We start from the raw sequence: 21425 nt of genomic DNA on the forward strand, positions 1-21425 counted from the left end.
CGGCGCGGCTGCGGGGCGGCCCTGGGCTGGGGGGCAGCGCCCCGAGCCCCCCGCGGGCTCCGTCTGCGCGTCGTGAACGATCGAGAGATGGAATTAAAAAGTGATTATTATATACACACACGTAGAAAGTCAACAGTGTTCCCAGGGGAGAGAAGAAAAAAAAACAAAAAAAAAAAACCCAAAAATTTCCAAAATAAACCAAAAACCAACCAACAGACGACAGATTTTTCCCGAGGCGGAAGGGGGGGGACAGGCGGGGGGACCCCTCCTCGCTCCCGGGGCGCCGGGAGCCGAACAGTCCGGAGATCCTCCTAAGGTGGGGTTTTTTTGTTGTTTTTCTGCCTTTTTGCCTTTTTTTTTTGTTTTGTTTTTGGTGGATTTTGGCCAGCTGGAGGGGGAGCGGCGACGGTCGCTGCAGAGGAAGGCACAGGAGGGGCTGGGGGGTCTCTGCCACCGCTCGGACCCTTCGCTCCTCCCTGCGGCAGCGATTTGGTAATCGGCTAAAAAACAACATCCCAACAGCACGCTTCATCTTTCCTTGCGGTTTTTTAGTTGTTTTTTTTTTTTCTTTTTTTTTTTTTTACTTTTTTTGGTGTGTTTTTTTGTTTTGTTTTTTTTTTTTTAAACTTTTTAAACTACTACTGGAAGTTTTTATTTCAACAGCAATGCTTCTTTTCGTTAAAACTTTTTTTTTTTTCTTTTTTTTTTCCTAGTCTCGCACCAACTGGGTGGGCTTGGGAAATAAAGAACCGAAAAAAAAAAAAAATAATAGAGAACATTTAATTTAGGAGAAGGTTATGGGGGCTCTGGGGGGAAAGAAAAAAAAAAATATGGAAAAACCAAGTGAAAGCGCTACTCCGCTGCCCTCGACAGCGTCCGGATGCCTTCGCTCGGGAGCTGGGCGTCTGCTTCAGTACCTGGGGGGGAAGAAGGGGCGTTTTGGGGCGAAGAAGGGGGATCCCCTCCCGAATGGCGGCCGGGGTCTTTTCAGGCTATGGAAGGGGTCTCTGCTTACGAAGGGCTCCCGCGGCCTGAATTCGGCGCGGGGGGTCCTGACCAGCACCCCGCCGCGGCTGCCGCCGTCCCGGTGAGCGGGGGGACCCAGGCCGCGGGCCGTCCCCAGCTGCTCCCGGGAGAGGGGGGACAGACCCACGGCCTCGCGGTTACGGGAGAGGGGGGCTGCGGCGTGGTCCCGCTGTTGGGGTTGGGTCACCGATTCCCGGGATCCGGCGTGCACGGCGAAATGCTCTTTTATCGTCCCTTGGTGGATCGTACCGTGCTCCTTGGGGAAGGCGCCGGCGCTGTGCTCCACCGCCATGGGGGGCGGCGCGGGGAAGGGGACGCCGCCGTGTTCCCCGGCCGGCGGCGGCTGGGCGGGGAAGGGGACGCCGGCGTGCTCCCCGGGGACGGGGGGCGGCGGGGGCGTGGGGAAGGGGACCCCGGCGTGCTCCACGGAGGGAGGCGGGGGGACGCCGTGGGGCAGCGAGAGCGGAGCGGAGGTTTCCTTCGAGAAGGGGTTGGCGTGATCCACCGACGGCATGCGGGGAGGGACCGAGTGATCCCTCGGGAAGAGGCTGCCGTGGTCCTTGGCGGGGGCGGCCGGGGGTCCGGCGGGCGGACCCACCGGCTCCCGCTGGAAGGGAGTCCCGTGCTCGATGGGAGGCGGCGCGAGGGGCGGCGGCGGCGGCATGTGGTGCTCGAAAGCGGGGCTGAAGTTATTTGTTCGGAAGTTGTTGACGCTCTCCTGGAAAGGCGGGACGTGCTCCTTGTACGGCGCCGGGAAGCCGCCCATGCCGGGCAGCTCCGACGTGCCCGAGGGCCCGTTATCGAAGGCGCTCCCGCCGCTGCTCATCTCGAACCACCCCGCCGCTCGGCTCGCCTCTCGCCCGTGTCCTCGGTTCCCCTTCCCCAGAACCCGGATGGACTCCACGGTCTGGATGGGCTCTCCCGACATCCCCCTGCTCGAGGCGTTGTGGTAACCCAGCGTTTCGATGGGGGCCCCTTTCTCCTCGGTGCTGTCGGGCAAGTCCAAGCAGGACGAGGAGACCCTGGTCTCTATGCGGTAGTGCTCCTCCTGCGGCTGCGGCTCTCCCTTGGGAGCTCCGGCCGGGCCGTGGCCGGACAAGCTCACCCCCTCGCCGGAGCCGCTTTTGGAAATCTGACCAAAATGCTTCTCCTCGGAGGGCTTACGGGAGGCGTTTTTGAGCATGTTCTTGAACTCGATGGTCGACGTGGCGGAAATGGAAGAACCCAACGATTTCTCCACGCTCGCCGCGGGCGCTCTGCCCGCGGGGCTGGAGAGGGCGTTCTGAGAAGAGAAAAGCGAGCGGTGGGGAATCGAGTGGGGCGAGTCCGGGTATTGCTTCTGCGAGAGGCCGGAGTGCACCACCGATTTCGCTAAGTTGTTGTGATTGGAGTCCGGCGCGAAAAACACGTCGTTCTTGCTGGGCGAAGGGGAGCCGTCCGAGGTGGAGTCGTTTCCCCGCAGGCCGTAGCTCCCGTACATCCCGGGAGACGACGCCAGCGGGTCGCAGCCCTCGCTCTGATCAAGAATAGACCTCATCGACTGAGGGAAGGATGACTTCACGCCAAACTCCTGCGATCTCTGACCGTAGCTGGACAGGACCGGCTGGTACTCGGCAGCTTCCGAGAGTTTACTCGATTTCAAGATAGACTTGGCGGGCTTCTTCTCCAGGTTTAGCATGGCCGACGGCGGCGGCCCCGAGTAATCGAAGTCGCGGTAATCTTCGTCTTCTTGAAAAGAGGTGTCTGGGTAAAACTTCTCCTGGGAGGAGTCCATTAAAGAGGAGGGTATCTCCATGCTGTCTGCAGACTGCTTGTACAGGCCGGCCGGAGACTCTCTGCCGAGGCCGAAGGGCCGGTAGGTGTGCACGGAGTTGGGAAGTTCTTGGGGATATCCGTCGTCCCGGCTCTGAAGAGGTGACCGCGTGCTGCTGGGAGTAGAAGAACCGGGGCTCATGATTTTCGACAGCAGGGAGATAGTGTCGACGTTGCTCGACGTCGGCTTATCCATCATCTCGTCCTGGGTGGGCGTCCCGCTTCGCTCATCGCGCACCGGCGTTCCGTCCACATTGTCCATGGAAGTGCTGGTAGGACCACGCTGGAAGTCGGACGCGTGACTTTCCGTTGCGATGCTGGACCCTAAGCTGCTGAGAATTGGAATATTCAAGTTCAGACCGCTGAAGCCGGGATTTCCCTTCAAGAAATTGTGTATCTTCATCTCCAGGCTCGGAGAAGGGGGTTCCGATTCCAGCTTCGCTTTTGAAATTTCGGAGGATTGACCCAGTGAGGTTTCTGTTGGCAAAAGGGAAGAAGGACTGGTGGGGTGGGAACTGGAAAATCCCAGGGAATTGGTTGGCGGCTTAAAACTGGAGCTTGACAGCCCTGGGGTATGTCCAACGGGAGCCTTATTAACTGAAGTTGAGGAAACCTCAGCAGTAGATGAGTTGGGAGAATAACCAAAACTTTTGGATATAAAGGACTGAGTGCTGGAAGGAATATTCCTCCCCTTCACGCAAGGAACAGTCGTGTTGGCTGGCGATGCTGAAGTGCTCTGCGACGCAGTTTCGCTTGACTGAACGGTATTTCCAGCAACACTCTGAAGTAAAGATGACAAACCTGGAAAAAAAACAAGAGAACGCTGCGTTCAGCTAGCCAGGCAAGAGGCAAGTGAACCTCAGCCACTGTCAAGGGAAAGGTTTCGGTGTTTGTACCGCAGATGTCGTTCCTTAAAACGACTTCATGTTTGAAAATGACTGGATTTCGCTGCGTTAATATTGACGGTAGCACCCACCGAGGTGCAGGCTTTTGCCAGAGGCTCAGATCGATCTATAAATACAAATTACAACATACATCTGAATCAGCCGATAACTCATCCTGGCTTTGCAGCCAGGCGTAAAAACCGTTGCGCTACTGACCAGGGTTACACCCTCAAGGTGCAGAAGCGGGAGCAGCACCCCTGGGAAGTTTCCTGCTCTAAAAAAAGCGCTCTCCGAAGCACAGGGAAACCACAAAGACCTCTCGGTCTCCTGTCCCGGTCAGTGCCCTTCCACGAAGCGTGCCGGATAAGTGCGCTTCGGTCACGGCAAAAAGACAAAGGTGTACAGGGAAGTAACAAAACTCGCTGGTCCGTAACACGTGTGCTACCTGAGAAAAACGTCATCTGCATTTGCCAAAGATGTAATACATTCCAAATAAGCTTTTGTCCCTTCATTTTCGCTTTAGGATAAGCACAGCAGCCCGTTTCAGCGCGGCTGCTGCCATCAAATACACCGCTAGCCACTCCCTCAAGACCCACGCTCCGGTACCTTGCAATGCTGGTGCGGTCTGAGTCTGGGTTTTGGAGAGAGCAGACAAAATACTTTCAGGAGTTATTTCAACTTTGGAGAGAATATTTGCTAACGGATTGGAAGGAGCAGATGGAGTCCCCATGACCGGAGTCTTCAGGCCACTAGTGAGAGCGGTTGGGCTCGTCGGGGTTCCCGGAGAAGGTCTCGAGGCGGGACTGACACCTAGGACGGAAGCACACACCACTCACGTACGCTGCTTCGTTAACAGAAGCTTTTTTTGGCTCAAGTTTTCCACAGATACAACTGCAGCAGAGCTCCACCGAGCGCGAGCAAGGAGAGGCTCACGAAGCCGACAGTCGTGCGTCAGAGAGACCGAGCCAGATCTTGCAAGTAGTAACTCATTCGTGTTTATTTTGAGACAATTAAAGCTTTAAAAGATTACAAAACAAAACTCCGTTGTTAGCTCTGTTAACCAAACACCTGGGCCAGCGCTGCTTCAGCACTCACCTGTATTTTTCATTACAGAAGTTAAACTGCTAAGAATGGAGCTGATCTTTGCCAGGTCCACGTTGGCCAGGTTGGGCAACGCAAGCGCTGGCGACGGAGGGACGGCCGCTGCGCTCACCGGCTTCGGGGCCGGAGGAGTCTGGGCAGGCGTCGTCACCGTCACTGAAGTCGTGCCTGCTGCGGCGGTAGACGGCACCGCTTTGGGGACGCTTTCGGTCTTTGCGGGTGCCGAAGCGGGAGCAGCCTGCTTCTCCTTCCTCTCTTCCACTGCATCAGGGAGGGGGAGAACAAGACCAGAAGGTTGTCAAGAATTACTCAGGGTACAGGATTTTCAACGGGATCCTCATCATTAGGCCTGATTCCCACAGGCTACGTAAAACCGTATTTTGATGAGGGGTTTGGGAGACGAGAACGATTGCGGCTAGATCGGGACTTCCCTGCTTGTGTCAGGGGACTGGGGTAGGAGATCGAGACCCAAGAGCACCGATCCGCAGCTCAACAAGGGCTTTGCGCATCCGCTGCATCCCAAAGGAGGTGCGAAAGGGCTGCTTTGCCTCGATGTGATTTCTACACGACAATTACTCTGTTGCTCCCGCGAGAACGTACCGATAATTTTAGACGTATCATCCTCCACATCAGAGAGCTCCATGTCTTCCACGTCCCGATTATCCGTCACAGGCTCCGGAGATATCGTCTTGCGGCTTCCGACCACCGGAGACCGGGAGCTATCTTCCTCCCCCATCCCCTGAAAAGGGGACTCGGAGCCCGTCGGAGACGGGGCGTCCATACTTGGAGAAGGGACAGGAGACTCCTCCGGATCAGGAAGCGTTGCTTTCAACTGGTCCAGCTTTTTCTTGAGATTGCTCACTCGATTAGCAAATGTTTTATAAGCCTAAGAAAGAAAGGACATCGGACTGAGTATCTTTTATAGGAAGACAGCGTGCCTCAATCACTTCCCTAACGAAGCACACGGCCTTAGAAAACCATTTCCAATTGCCCGAACCCTGCAGTGAGAACCCTGCAGTAAGAACTCAGCTTCTCAGCCTGACTTGCAGAGCAAGGACCACAAAAAAAGGGGAAGGTAAAACCTTTTGTCCAGTGACTTAAAACGATTTTCATTAAAAAAAAAAAAATGTTTTCTAACAAATATGCTGCCTGTTCGGGGGTTTTTCTGGTAGAGTTGGTTGTTTTTACAATGCTTTACTGGACTCTCTCTTCATTTGTTCATCTAGTTTGCATATTGATCGCAACTCGTGCCGTTTCTAGAATTTAGGATTTGTTAGACTAACTGTAATCTTGCCCCCGTTTAAAAACGCAGAGCGGCTACAAAATCCCAGCAACATACAAGAACTGAGCTTCTGACCCATGGATTTTTGTAACGTCTCCTTTTCTTGCCCGACACCTCAACCCCGCTCTCTTTTGAAACCCTTTGTACAACTACGCCAAACTTCTTCCGCTGTGAATAGAGAGGGGATGCATTTTCTGGCCTCTGAGATGCTTAGCAAACATAGGCGGATGTCGGCCCGCCTGGGGAGGACCGAGGAAAAGCGCACTTACATTTGCTACCACCTTGACTTCCTTATACTGCGCTTCATAAAATATACCGGCGTTCTCCAGGGCTTCGGTGAGCGAGGGGCCGTTTTTCACTTGCTTGTCTAAGCCATTTACAAACTCTTCCAGCTTTGAACTTGCTTCTTCAAACTCCTTGGAGAACTTCTTTCCTCCTGTTTTGTCTGCAAGGAGATTAACACCATGTAAATAAGCTGCCATCCGCCAAACGGGAAATCAGCTCTCAGAAGCGCGTCCTCAACAGCGGCAACCGGGGACGCTGCATCACGCCGTACGCTCTCCAGACCGCCCCGTCCATCCGTCGGTATCCATTAAAAAAAGAGGCCAAGCTGCTAGCAGAATATATTGTTTTTCAACTAGTTTTTAGTGATAAATAAGTTCAAGACACAGAGGTGTAAAATTTTACTCTTTCAACTACCCAGAGCGCGTAATTTCATCTTGAGTTTTATTTTTCCTTCGTTACCATATTCCAAAGGTTCCTAACATCATCGGGGTTCACAACAGCTACGCCTTGCCACGACTGCGACCATTTTCAAAGCCTGCAGTCACGGATTACCAAGCACAGAGCGAGCTACCTGCAGTTTTACAATTAAATTTCCTGTTAGCGTGGCTCAACGTAACTCAGTGCCTTCACCCCTAAGATGCGCTGCTTGCTACGGGACTCGCAGTTGGCATTCTCAAACTGTAGCCATCGATGGATGCATTAACCTAAATCCAAAATTATTTAAGGAGTTCTGAACGCGTTAAGAACAACGCGTGTTTTAACGATATACAAGGGCATGTTTGACTAGTACAAAACACATCTTCATCCCTTCTGCTTTGTCTGAGCGCTGTATCCGTGGGTTTCTAGGAACAGGTTCGAATTAACAAAGGTTTTAGGCTCCTGCTTGGTGGTTCCTAACCGCACTTTGAAATTCTGGCATTTTACAGACACGGTCTGGTTTCTGGTCTAAGGCTCAACAGAACCGAGGAGCTCCTACAGCCGTTAGGATACGTATTTTGCACGTCCTTCGATTACCTCGGGTTTTGTACGTTACACGCTGTCTTTACCTTTTAAGCATTTAAGTGTTTCAGTGCTGCACACATCCACTCTCATAGTGGAAAGCTGCTTCTCTTTCAGTTCTATCTGGTCTTCCGAGCGCTTGTATAGTAGCAATTCATCAATGAGAGACTGGGGCTGGAAAAAAATCAAACAAGAAAAGCATCCTCATCACATTCCGCGGAAGAGAAGCCCTGCTGTGCAGAACGAACAGCCCAGACCCGCTTTAGCGACAAACAACGCTCTGGTTCAAGACCGTTTCTGAACGAGAGCTAACGCAGAAACGAACCCTGCGAATCTCTGGATTTTTAACCTCAAGTCAAACGGATCGGTGGGCTCAGGCTCAGGCAGGGGCTGCAATTCTACCAGTCTCCTGGCTATGATGGTTAAGAGTAGGGACATGCGTTTCGTTAACACACCGCACGCCTCTGGGGGACCTAATTTAGACAAATTTCTTGCCGCCAACTCCTCGGCCACCCTAAACTCCTCCTTCACTAGGACAACCTGACCTCGGTGAGCACCGTCCGTAACAGCCAGCCCCTCTAAGCGTAGGGCCCGTGGATTTCACGCAGCTCCCGAGACGGCAAACTGCTCTCTCGTACGAGGTTACCCCAAACGAAAACCCGTGTTTCCGTAGGGAGCCTCCGCAGCGCTCCGAAGGCTTTCCAGCTGCCTTGCTGTCCGTAACAGCGCACGGAAAGGGTGGCAGCCCTTACAAAACTCACAACCGAAATGCCCAGCAGGCATTATAGGCCAAGGAACAAAAAGACACCGAATACTAGAGCTTCCCATCAAGCTGCTGCTGCTGGTGGACGTAAGCTACACAAAAGCTACAGCCCAAGGACCGAGGTTAGTGCAACAGAATATTTCCACTCGCAGACTTACTCTGAATTCGGCAACAATCTTGGACTTCAAAGCAGCTTTCGGGTTTGTGGATGCTGTTGGAATAAAGAAAAAGTATAAAGAAACCAAGGAACTAAGCCCCGACTAAAAGTAAGTCACAAAAGGCAGTTCTAATAAAAAATAATTTAGCATAATTCAGCGGAAGACTCGCAGGCTGTTGTTACTCATTACATTTTCCCCTCCAGAGAGATGTCCCTCAATGCTCCGGCTTTCCGTTAGCTAACCGGGACACGGTCACGCGCAGCTAGACTGTGACTGAGGTCAACAAATTATACTAGCGCTTTTTCTTTTTTTTTTTAACATGCTATGAAGATTTTCTGTGCATACCTTTTCCAGCTCTACCGTTGGGAAGACAAGTCCCTGCAAGGGCTGATCTGACAGCCGTACCCAGTGAGTTTAGCCCTCTCTACAGGGAAGGTAACGTTATTTCCCATGTGCCAGGCTTAGAGCTGACAGAGGCAGCCCAGCGTTTCCTTCGGACGGGGTCTCCCTTCAGTACTTCCTAGGCCTAACCACGCTCTTCAACCTTAAAAACTCTTAGACCTCTATTCTGACATCTTCTTAAGAGAGCGGGGGGAACGAATCCCACTATCAAGAGACACTAAATCCATTGGTTTCTGGACAAAACAGAAGAAACATTTGATAAGAAGCAAAATGCTAAACCCTTCATCCGTGCTGAATAGAGCACATTTTTGGGAAAGCAGCCTGGGATGGGTCGTGGTTTAACCCGGCAGGCAGCTGAACAGCACGCAGCCGTTTGCTCGCTCCCCACCCCCAGCGGGATGGGGGAGAGAATTGGGGAGGGAGGGGAAAAAAAAAAAAAGTACGATTCGTGGGTTGAGATGAAGACAATTTAATAGGACAGAAAAGAAAGGGAAAATACTTACTATTATTAATAATAATAATAGTAATGATAAAGAGTGTACAAAATAAGTGATGCACAATGCAGTTGCTCACCACCCGCTGACCGATGCCCAGCCAGTCCCCGAGCAGCGGCCCCCGGCCAACGTTCCCCTAGTTTATGCCCTGAGCGTGACGTCGTGTGGTGCGGAACGGCCCGCGGGCCGGTCTGGGTCAGCTGTCCTGGCTGGGCCCCCTCCCAGCCGCTCCTCCACCCCCAGCCTTCTCAGTCGGTAGAGCATGAGAAGCTGAAAACCTTGACTTAGTGTAAGCCCTGCTCAGCAACAACTACACCATCAGTGCGTTACCAACATTATTCTCCTCCTAAATCCAAACCACGGCACTATGCCAGCTACTAGGAAGAAAATTAACTCTATCCCAGCCAAAACCAGGACATGATGTTAAGCCAAGTAATAAATGCTTCCAAACTCTTTTGTTAACCTTCTGATCTCGGCACTCGTACAGGCGGGCGCAGGCCACATCTTACACCTAACGTTCCACCATCTCGGACCATTCAAGGCTTTAGCGTATAATGAGATTAGCGAGATTGGTATATTATAAATGCATTTCCTGCTAGACTGCACTGCCGGTACTGTCGGACACCACAGTTCATTATCTGCACTGCCAGCCTCCAGTTTTCTGTTATCCTAGCACCTAGTTTGCTGTTGAAGATGTGTTCCTGAGCGCGAAGGCGCTGTCCACCTCCCGCTGCCAAAGTACACGGTTCTGTCTGGCTTCTCTCCATCTCTGCATAGTCTAACGCCAGTTTCCAAGAGGTTCCACCAGCTCTTTCCTCTACTGTTCATAACCTCTGCTCTCACAAAGATTTTTTTTTTTTTTTTGGTCATACTTCTTTCCTTTAAAAAGTGGTTCTCTAGCAAAAACAACTCCTTGGTGCTTTACATATTAGCCTGTAAGGAGCTTTACAAGCCTGGAAGACGCATGCTGGCTCATCTTTTAGTCCAGGTACTTTGCCCGGTTTGGGCTAGCCTTTCTTCTCTTCCTCAAGAAGGCAATTTCTATATTAGTTCAGAGAGTTCACATTGTTTCCTTACTTTGCGATTTCTTCCACGGCTTATTCGGTTGTTTGTTCAGAGTTTCTTTCAGCTGCTTCTGAGTTTTGAAAGTGGTACCTGGAAAACATTTCATTTTTTGCAGTCTGGCATTATGCGATTCCTTTAAGAATCTGGTTTTGGTGCCATACGGTTGCACGGTAAAAGAGTGAACAGAAATTTGTTTTAAAATACCTAGACCAACTTCCTTAGAGGAGCTGCTGGATGCCCAAGAGAACCTAAGTTTACTCAGGAATACAGCAACCTGCGGGATGGTCTTCCATTTTTAAATCAAGTTTCTGTTTGCCCTTACACTAAGACAGTTCAAAAAAATCACAGTAATGACCAGAGTAAAAAGGAAAAACACACAGCATCGAAAAATAGAACTATACCGCTCGGCTCTTTAGGTAGGCTTTTACGAAATCAGCATTCAACAGGCAAGTAATGCAAGCTGGGAAAATAGTCACAATACCTCATTTACAAGCTGAAATATTTTTGTTTTCAAGTTACAAAAATTAGAGATTTCAGAACGTACACGTACGCTTCACTTCTCAACATGCAACGCCCAACTAAAGCCTTTTCACGTGCCAAAGCCTGAACTCGAGACACCGTGTTTCTCCTGCCGTGACGACGACTGGCTCTCAAAACCACACTTGAGGATCTCCTGAAGCACCTTTAGCTCTTAATGATGGAACCAAGCAAAGCAGAAACGTGGACTCGTTTCCTTCAAGTATTTGAGTATTGGCTCATTTCTGGTTTTAACTGACTACACGTGTTTCCAATTAACGTTAGCCATTTCAGCTTTTAAGCAGAGTTCTTTCATAAGTACTCAAGGACCCTTCACCCTCCAAGCTTTGCTTCCCAGCCTCTTTCCCATACCACAAATATTATTAGTAAAATCAACTTATTGCTAAAACAGACTAGAAAGGAAGGCAGCCGCCTCTGTTCCTCGCCCCACTGCGGCAGCTGAGAGTCGGCTCACGCTCAAAGGAAGAGCCAGGGACACGAGCCCTCTGCCAGGGCACCGCGTTCAGGACTTGTAGGACCACTTTACCTTCACGTTCTGTTTAATCTCAGCTGGAACAACTCCAGCGTACGTGAAAGGATTCAGAGCTGTCTTGAGAAAGGTACAAAAAACCGTGAAGCAGGTGAATTCAGTGCTGCTCACGTACAACGCCTCGCTACTTTAAAGCCTGTGCTAGGTGCAAATGCAGAAAGAACAGATACGCGCAATAACTTCACTCAGCGGTTCCAGACATTTTCTTTACCCTCATCACGCGTTAGTTTCTAAGGTAAGAAATGCAAAGGGTAAGTAACTTACTCAGAGCTTCTTTTAGTGCCAAAATGGTTTCCTCAGGGTACACATTTCTGTCCTCCCAGATTTTGAAGATTCTTTCGATAGATTTGGAAACGGATGGATCCCTGAAAAAGAAGAGCAGATTGGGCTTTCTTTACCCCCACACTGTAATTTCTTGTGATTCTAGAATGGATAATAATGTAAATAATTAAGTGTTTAAATCAAAACTTCAAAAGGCCCTTCAGCCCGGGGGATGACTTTCCTTCCACTGCAAGGGGTCCCAGTGAGACCAAGGCAGCAAGTCCACACGCTCGGAGTTAAGCACGCACACGCTTCCGTATCGTAACGGACTGGGGCCCTTTTTTGGGTAAAATTAGAAGGTTTCAGAGTGGTAGGAACACAATAGGATTTCTCTGAAGCCTTTCTTCACGGGAAAAAAAATTTTTGTTACTTTTCCAAAGCAGCTTTCTATACAGATACTCGGGGAGAAAAGTGATTATTCCAGGGCAGGGTGGGAGGGAAATAAAGCATTACTGTCTTCACAGAGAAGAGTAACTGCTTCAGAGAGAAGCGACTGTATAGCAGGCGATCGGTGGTGTTGAACTTCATCAAGACGACGAGCTCTCCCACTCATCTCTGATCACACATCCCCTCTGTGCCTAGCAGCATCAGCCTTGGGAGTTAAGCAATGTCATCTGTAAGAATCTCCAAAGAAAGAAAGAAAAGGAGATGGCCTGGTGTCAAATCTCATCCAGGTCCTTCTGTTTCGAGGAAAAAAACGGACAAATAAAACACCTGTAAGCAACCGCTCTCAAAGTGTGTTCTCCCTAGACCCCCGAGCGAACGCAAGGGCGCAGACCCAAGGGACAGCTCTTGGGATGAGAGAGGAAAAACGCATGACCAGACCAGTCGTCACCCTGCTGATCACCCGAACGAAGAGCGCTTCCTGCAAAGCAACCCGAATTAAGGTTCACGCACCCCGAACTTCGCACTCCGAGGGCAGCACGCGAGCCTGAACCCTGCCAACAACCAGAAGCGACTGCCCCAGAGGACTTGAGCTCGGAATAATGAACTCTAATTGGGAAGCGGAGCCGCCACCGCAGCGTGGGAGCCGGGTGGCAGCTGGCACCGCGGCAGGGCTCCAGACCCAAAGGGGCTGCTCCGCACCCTCGGGCGGCGGGTGCTCTGCCGGGCAGAGCGAGGGAAGGAAGGGTGCTTCACAGAACCGTCTGGGTTGGGAGGGACCTTTTTAAAGACCACCCGAGCAGCTGTCCCACGCAACTTCGAGCCCTGCTGCATTCGCGTTCCAGCTCAGCGTTTCAAGAAAGAGCGACGCATTTTCTGGCCGCTTTTACTGCTTTTTAAACCAACTGGAAAAAGCTCGGTCACCGAGATTCTGCTGTGGAGTGACACTGCTGTCCCCGGCTTTGCAGATGGACAGACAGAATGACATCACCTGCCAGGAGCAGCAAGGTGCACGTGGAAGAGGCAAAAATCTTCCATCGGGGTCCACAAAGGGTAGCCAAATCACACCCCCACGGTACACAGACACCGAAAGATGGAAACAGCAAGTTCACAGAACTTTTATCCATTTAATCATTTCTAGACCGGCATCGGACCGGGCTCGGTAAAGCCTGGTGGGGCTATCAAAGGATCGGTAACTTCCAATTCTTGCTGTAGCTTTTCCTTCTCTCTTTTGCTTTGGTAGCTGATACGCCCAGAATTTTTTCTTCCTCCTCCTCATTGTTGGCAACTATTAATGGTATTTTCAACTTTCTCTTCTGGCAACTTACATTTAAATATAAGCTAATGAGCAGTCCAACCTTAACCTTTTCCCTGCCTCATGCTACGTTCAACCATCTGCCGCTTCAAACCCCGTTCCAAAGGCACACAAACCAGCAACATCACTTTACGACTAAGGAGCCGCTTTGTATTTTTACTATGTCCTGCCCCTTCAAGACCATCTGGTTTGAGGAAGATTCGGAAACCAAAACGGAGGGCAGCAAGGCAACCTGCCTCGCAGGGGGGTAACGACGGGACGGGGCTCACCCCACCCGGACACGCGCCCGCGCGAGATCTTTTCGTCCCACATTTCTCTAATAAATTAAAGTCTCTGATTTCCAGCAGGGCGCAAAACCGCCTTTGAGAACGCGTTACCTTGAAATAAAGTTTTAGCAGATGGGTACGGCAGCACAGGAGCCAGAGAGAAGCTCACAGAAGCCAGGCAGGGATTAGACTGGCATCTGTGGTGCTTGTTTTCATGGTGGCCAACCACAGGCAGATCCCCGGAGACGGCAAAGACCTCCCTCTCCTCTCCTCCTCTTCCTCCCTGTCTCGTCGCACCCCTCCTTGCTGCAAGCACTCCCCTGAGTCTGCCACCGTCCCCCCCAGCGGCAGCACAAGGCATCGCTGCCCGCACACAAGCACGAGGAGGCAGGGGAGGGCAGAACTACAGGGTACTGGTGCAAGAACGCCCCTCGCACGACTTCACGTGATAATTTTACTCAAATGAGACCCCCACGCAAATTAAAAGCCAGCTTTACGCCCGTTCTAGCACACGCCTTGTAGAGAAGCTCAAACCCACACAGTCGTTCGAACAAAATCCTTGAAATTTTGCTGATGTTTCTAGAGAGTCGGAGATGTTAGAAGAGAAATTCACATTTTTTCAGACATTCAACCTTCTGACATCGTTACTTACTTCACTAACGAAGCAGCTTCAGGAAGCACTTCTGCAAACGTATCACGAAAGACAATCGCGTTTTTTCTCTTGCAGTTCTGTATGACGTCATTGGCCAAGTAAAAAAGGTTCAGTCGATGAGGAAAGGCAGCTAAAGACAAAAAGAAAAAAATTCAGATTCATCATCAAGTAGAAGTAGTCACATCGGCCGCATTTTGATAACATTTAAGTGCCTGCTTTTGGGGGGCTTTTCAGCGTTTCCGTCAATGGCGCGTCCGAGGGCAAGTCCAGTGGTCAAAACTGGAGACTAGAGAGGAAGACTTCAATTTCCAAATCATTTCCAGACCTCCTCAAAAACTAAACATTTGGTAACGCCAAGCCTTGTCTCTGACTTAGGCTTAGAAAGGACACAAAAAGCCGTTGACCCTGTGCTATTTCTACGATACCCGCGCAGCAAGTGGAACCGTACAGCCAGAGAGATCAGCATCGCCCGCGGTAAGCAGCCAAACACAAAACGGCACGAACTTCTGCAGGGGAAAAAACCCAACCGCTCCAGAGCGCGTGTCTGGTCCGGTCTCCAAAGCGCCAGCATCACCCCGTTTGGCTACCGACTCCGTGCAATCTACTGTTTAATAGTTTAGAGGCCACTCACTCATATTTTCTAAGAATCGTCATGTATAAATGTCCCCTTTTTTTAAGCTGTAATGGCTTAAAATGGTCTCTAAGATTGGCAGCTTTATCGGGGAGGTTTTACCAGGCATGCACCTATGTCCAGAGCTGTTCAGAGGGCACTTAGTACAGACACGGAGAGACCTTCTCCACGTTCCTTTAAACGCCTCCTATTAATAAACCAATGTTTATTATTAATATGTTTAATACGCACTGCCAGTTCCTGGGACGCGGCTGCCTGGACGGCCCTTTCCGACGTGCGATTTAACACCAGCCAGGCACCAGCTTTTGTGTGGCACACAAAGGACCCCGGATCCCCGTCCCTTCTCCTCCAGAGATCGATTTCTCCAAAAACACCTCCCCGTCCCTGCTGAGCCGGCGCTGACCTTCGCACCCAGACCTCCCACCCGCAGCCGCACTCCAAACAACGCACCTCTGATCTTCCTTATATTCAGCTCCAAATTTAATTATTTCATCAAACCTCTTCTTCAGTCGGCCTGTAACAGCGCTTGTAGTGCAGTAAGCTCATCCACATGCTAATTAGCTTCTTCACTTAATTTAACGGCACAACATGAGGATTTAAATATAGGAACGGTGACAATAGATGGGTTTGTTTCACGTGCCCGTGAGCTCTATCAGGCTCCCACCTTCCCCGCGTTACACCCGCTCCGGCTGTACCCCAGCTGCATTAGTAATCAGAGTTTTTATCGACAAATCCTTTAATTCTCTATCCCGCTTCATTTTCCAGTCGTCCCTACCTCGCCAGAGCCTCTTCCTGCAGCACGGCTGCACCCTGTGGCTATCCCGGTCTCCGGGTTTCCCATTGGGAAGCTCTCAGCGTCATCCCTGGTCCAGAGCCCCTGGTGGGAGCTCACCCTTACTGACACCGCTCCTGCATTCACGACCTGTCGCAGAAAAACCCCAAACCACCCACAGTGGCGACAATCTCCGGCAGCTCTGCGCTCTCCTCCTACTCGAAGCCAACCAGAAATAAAGCCAGGATTTTCACAAAACTCATTCGCGCCTTAGACCGCGCCTAAGGAAAAGCCCCTACGCGAATATTTTCCAGCCAACAATAAGCTCAAACGCTTTTATTGGAAACTAATTGTTAAATATTGCCTCCCTCTTTTCTAACATTCCTCTCTGATGCAGAGGAGAGGGTCAGTGGCCACCAACGGACTTCTGGCAAGGAGCCCATCGAAGCAGGATCGCAGCCACAGAAATACGGGGTTAGTTAATTTTTAGCGTACGGAATGCAATTATTCAAAAGCCTTATTATAAGGCAGAGAATCCCTGCTCACGAATGACACGGTGTACTCGCATATGGGAGGCTGGGCATGAAACGCTGGTGTTTTCCGGGACTCCTCTCTGCGCACAACTCTCGCCCGCGCTCTCGCACGCCTTCCCTGCAGAAGGGCTCGATCCCAGATGAGGAATCAAGCAAGCAGACGTGGGTCCAGCACCCACCCAGCACAGGAGTCCCTGCACGCAGCGAGCTTGCTTGAAAAGCTCACGCCAGGAAGATTTTGACCCTATGGGCTCTACGCTGACCCACCGATATTAAGGGATAATTTAGCAAGTTGTTTGTTCAAAATGAAGATCTTTCACAGAAGGCAGCCTCTTTGGGAAAGCAAAGCTGAGGATAAGTGCAAAGGCTTAGTTTGGTTTGATTGTCAGATCCTCAACAGGTTGATGCCGTGAAGTGAAGAGCCTCCACGAGCCCCTACAAGCGGCACCGGTTCTTCTTGCTCGTTGCTGGTGCCCGCCGAGTGTCGCTACGGACCGGTGGGTGAGCAAGAGGCATCGTCCAACCCCAAACCCGGGGCAGGAACAGCACGGTGTCCCTGCTCCCCACGGCCTTATCCCCTCCAGAAACTTATTTACATTTATTTTCGTTACCAGAAACTTATTTACAACCTTCACCCTAAATGTGCTTACACGGCAGATCGGGGTTTGTTTGCCTGAGCGAGAAGCGGAGTGAGGAGCGCTCTGCTCTGCCCTGAGGGCTGGAAATCCAACCGGAGCGGTGCTGCGCCCGCCTGACTTCCCAAAACGATTCAGAGCCAGCTTGCCCCGAAACACCAGCTTCAACAGTCTATCAGATCATCACCCCATCAAAATGGGTTTTCTGCAATTTAATTAAAATCCAGCACTCCACTGCTAATTCACCCGCTGGTCACTGGATGCTCTTTTGATCTCAGCGATGCTATTCGCCAGCAGCGATAGCGCTGATTTCAGATCTTATGACATAACGCAAAAGAGATCTTGAAGATATATAAACCTTTGATGTAAACGATTCAAGACAGCCTTCAAATGCAGCAGAAAGACCCAGAGCCAACGTCAAGACAAACGCCATAAGGAAGGAGCACAGCCTGCACCATCACCTCCGCCGCCGTTTCCACAAGGACCTCAGCCAAGGCAGAACTAATTTAGCTCCTCGATTTAGAGCTAATATTTATAAAACAAGATTCACCCAAATTACACGGTAGGAAAAAGCCATGCTAGACCAGTACCTAGGCTACGGACAAGCTGCACGAAGAAAACCAAGCGCCTTTGAGTCCAAGATGCACTTTATACAAGCGGTTTCAACCACATTATGCAAGTGGCCGTATCTGATGGATGAACGGCTTCTTAATTACTCTTAAGACCATCTCAGCTTAAACCGGAGAGGAAATATAGACAAGAAACAGGAAATTTTAGAACTGAGCCCACCCCAGCTTTTTGCTCAGCTCCAGGACAGCCGCCTGCTCCATCGAGCGACATCTCCGGGCAGCCGGTGTGCGATGCGTCCAATTTAATTCACATTTAAGGGCTGTTCGCGTGGACACACCGACGAGACGACCCTCCTGCAAGAAAGCTCTCCATTCGCAACAAAAACTTCCCAGAGGTAAAGTTATCGCAGCGTTACCTCACAAAACATTTATGTCGTAAAGCTCTTGGCCAACAGCTGTGACCGGCTCGTGCTCAGGACAAGCCTTGACCCGGGAAGGGAGATGCCCATGCCAACAGCAACATATTTAAATACCAGCATTCTTTTTTTTTTTTTTTTTTTTCTCTGAAAGGACCAAATTCTTTGTCCAAATAGCCGCACCTTCGGTTAAACTGGACATTTCACATCAGCTGAAACAAATATCTAACAGCAAAGCGCAGAAAGCTCCATTGGGATACGGTAAAGCGTGGATGCTAGAAAATACCCACAGCAGAACGCAGCCGTTCCCTCTCAAAAGTGTGCAGGGGGAGAGGGACCGACCACCCCCGGGGCGGGAGCACCCACGAGACCACCAATGCTCGGGCAAAATCCCTTCACAGCCCGGGCCAGGAGCACCAGCCGCCCCGCAGGCCAGCCCAACGCCTACTTACTCTGATTTATAGAAGATAAAGAATAAAAAGGACAATTTTATCCCCCCACACTTGACATTTTCTACAAGCCTCCTGCAAGAAACCGCCCTCAGCCCAACGCCGGCATCGCTGGAGAGAGACCACGCAGGAACTGCCCTACTCAAGGGTCTCACACTTGACGGAGACGCACATCTAAGAGGTACGAAGGCACTTCTCCCCGCTTCATCTTCACCCGGGCAGAGCACCGAGATACAGCCCCCGATCCCACCACATCCATCCTTCGCAAGGAGCTCCCTGGAAAGAGCGGCTCTCTTAGAAGCTTTAGAGTTAAAATATTTAAAAGCTGGAAAAGGAACCCAAAAGCAAGCTGTACTCGCCGTTATTATTACTACTGAGCTCTTCTGGTTGGGACCGCGACTTTCCGCTGCATGAGAGCACAGAGAGGCTGCGAGGTCCTCGGGGCAGAGAATGAAGGGTACCACGAAGGGAAAAGCAGGAAAAAAAAGCCCCGCATGAGTGGGAAGTAACCAAATCATCAGGGGTCAGGGCACAGCAGCATCACGGCCACTGTCAAGGGTTGCTTTAGCTGGTACCTCGGATAAGATACTTAAGGAGGAACTTGGACAAACACGAGGGGTGTTGAGGGGAGATCCTCGCGAGGGCTGCGCAAGGAACGCCTTGAAAGCGCTCGTGCCAAAATAAAACAGTGTCCAGGCTGGTACCAAGGGCTCAGGGGCAGGAGCCGACAGCCCAGCAGCTGATGGGAGCCGGCGTCGAGACCAGAGCGTCAAGGGCCCTGCAAGTGGGAACAACTAAATTACTTTTGATGAGCTTGGGAAGGAGGGAATGAGTAATGGAGGAGTGCAAGGGAGAAGGAAGGGGCAAGCGCCAAAGCAGCGTCTCTGGAAGCTCAGCCGCCTTGGCCAGGAGCTGAAAGACGAATGTCAGCCACGGAGAAGCGGCAGGAGTCCAGGGAAGAGTCTCCGCTCCACGAGCCAGTGGGATGGGAGCTGTAGGATGATAAACATGGGGGAGTCGCGCTGGCACAAAGGCTCTGCGCTCCCAGCGAGCGGCCGGGCAAAGCGAGGACCTGCCCCGAGGTACAGGCAGGGAACGAGGAGCTGGGTCGTGCTGAGCCTGACCTACAGCGAGGCGTTCACCGAGGCCCTAGAGAGGAGCCAGAATGGCAGCTGTGACGAGAGACACCAAGTCCAGAGGAGTCTGCGCATCCCGAGGAGAGACGGGAGCTGGATTTTGTTCTGAGGGGGTGTGCTCGGAGCAAGAGGGCAAAGAGGACCGGGGACGGTCCCGCAGAACCCCCCTGCTGAGGAGGGCTGTCAGAGGGAAGAGGATTTCCAGGAGAGGTGGGCAACAACGGTGAGGCAGGACAGGCCAGGGCCAGCTTCTCCTCCCCAGCAGGTCAGTATGGACCAGAGAACAGCCCTCGGGCTCTTACCTTGCTCTCTTTAATCACGCAGTGCGCAGACAAGAAAAAACGTAAATCAAAATTTGGGGGGAGAGGGCCCTCTGCATTTTGCAGAAGGGCCTCGATAGAGAAAACAAACTATCCCAAACTTTCCAAAAGGTTTAACACAAACCGGAGCGACGCTTTGGGATGGGAACGTTACCTTCGCGTTACTGCAAAGCTTACTTTTAACTCCTGCGACAACAGGCAAAACCTTCACACGGCAGCAAGACAGCAGAGATAACGCTGCCTTGTTTAGACTCATGAAAACATTAACTTTCCTACTCTCGGGTCACCGCTGCGTCGCCTGCGGGCGCCTGCCAAATCCGAGTGTTGGCACCCAACGCTTATCTGTGCCCACAACAGGCTGCCATGCCCGCGGAAAGGGACAGCAACGTCCCTCGCCCCCACAACGCTGAAGGCATCTTTCCCCCCGGCTCTCAAAATAATGTTTTATAAGATCCCGGCCAAGCAGACGCAGAATTCAGCGGGTTGAAGGTGCCACCGTCCAGGTGCAACCACGCAATTTCTGTTTTTCTAAGCATGACGAGGTGATGCTAAGCAGAAACCCTACCCAGGGGCCACGCAACGCCGACAGATTTCCGAGCGATGGGAGAACCTCCGATTTCACGACGTCGCCTCCGAAACCCCCGGCACAGCCGCGTAACCCGCGCCCCATCTCCTTCCCCCCTACGGACCCCCAACCAGCGGCCGCCGACGGCCTCCATGCAGGCTCCGAGCCCCGACAGCCACCGGGCGAAGCGGGACGAGGCTACGGGGAGGTGGCCGAGCACCTGCCCGAGCTCAAGGGCCGGTCCCCGGTGTCCCGTCCCCCCCCCCCCCGCCCCGGTCCCGGGCCCACCCCGCCGGCGCCCCGCACTCACAGCGGCGCAGCCACTTCATCCAGTGGTAGACGATGGTGCTGTGGTGCCGCTTGTTCTCCAGGCACCAGGAGGAGAGGCCCTGGATGGACTCCATCGTGTTGGTCACCGCCTGCAGCTTCCTATCGAGCGAGGCCTCCAGCGCGCCGGCCGAGGAGGAGGAGGCGGCGGCCGAGGAGGAGGAGGAGGCCCGGCCGCCGCCTCCGCCGCCCGCCGCCATCTTCCCGCCCTGCTCGCCCAACCGGGCCGCACGGACGGCGGCGGCGCGGCCTTCCCCGCTCCGCTCTCGGCCCCGGCGGGACGCGGGCGGCGGCGCCTCAGGAGGCGGCGGGGCCCGCCGCGGCGGGGCGGGGAATGCGGCGGGCCGCTGCGCCCGGCCGAGGAACGGGCGACGGCGGCGGCGGCGCCGCCCGCCCCGAGGGCGATCGTTCGGCCGCGGCCCGTCGGGCCCGTCCCGCTGCCCCGGGCGGCGGCTGGGAGCGGCGGCGGCGGCGCGGTCACCGGCCGGCCCCCCCCGCACGCAGCGCCCGCCCCCCCGCCGCCATTTTGTGCCGGGCTCCCTCACACGGGCCGCCCCTCCGCGCCTGCGCCGGCCCGCCCGGCCCCCGCCGCGCCTGCGCGCCGCGCCGCCTCCCGCCCTGCAAGATGGCGGCCGCCCCCGGCCGTCAGCGGGGCGTCAAACGGGGCACGGCCCCGGGGCCGGGCGACAGCCCCGGCTTTAGAAATAGAACAGTTTACGGTGTAAATAAAGGGGAGGCGGCTGCAGGCACCGCCAGGCCCCCGGGGGCAGCCTGCGCCCCCCGGTCCCCTCAGACAC

At 52.8% G+C, this 21425-nt stretch overlaps 1 protein-coding gene across 2 annotated transcripts; it reads right to left on the reverse strand.

The window, feature by feature from the left end:
* Nucleotides 1-766: 766 nt before the first annotated feature.
* RPRD2 (regulation of nuclear pre-mRNA domain containing 2) lies at nt 767-20903 on the reverse strand. Of its 2 annotated transcripts, XM_082333084.1 has the most exons (11): nt 20612-20903; nt 14276-14405; nt 11602-11702; nt 10284-10361; nt 8311-8363; nt 7437-7563; nt 6375-6550; nt 5424-5709; nt 4818-5084; nt 4329-4532; nt 767-3639 (listed from the first exon to the last, which is right to left on the reverse strand). In XM_082333084.1, the coding sequence occupies exons 1-11, from the start codon at nt 20826-20828 to the stop codon at nt 911-913; spliced, it is 4368 nt and encodes a 1455-aa protein (XP_082189210.1). In that variant the 5' UTR covers nt 20829-20903; the 3' UTR covers nt 767-910. The 2 variants fall into 2 exon arrangements, with proteins under 2 accessions (XP_082189210.1, XP_082189209.1); XM_082333083.1 differs by lacking the exon at nt 10284-10361 and having other exon boundaries at nt 20612-20899.
* Between the last annotated feature and the right edge of the window lie 522 nt (nt 20904-21425).

Source organism: Platalea leucorodia, assembly GCF_965183815.1.
Source record: "Platalea leucorodia genome assembly, chromosome: 24".
Classification (NCBI taxonomy): domain Eukaryota; kingdom Metazoa; phylum Chordata; class Aves; order Pelecaniformes; family Threskiornithidae; genus Platalea; species Platalea leucorodia.

Bases quoted from the DNA above. Each gene is read 5' to 3' on its own strand.
- RPRD2 (XM_082333084.1), bottom strand. From the start codon at position 20,828: ATGGCGGCGGGCGGCGGAGGCGGCGGCCGGGCCTCCTCCTCCTCCTCG. The intron at 11,703-14,275 runs GTAAGTAACGAT...CTTCTTTTTCAG, and splicing joins GAAGCTGCTTCGTTAGTGAA to GGATCCATCCGTTTCCAAAT. The intron at 3,640-4,328 runs GTACCGGAGCGT...TTTTTTTTCCAG, and splicing joins GACCGCACCAGCATTGCAAG to GTTTGTCATCTTTACTTCAG.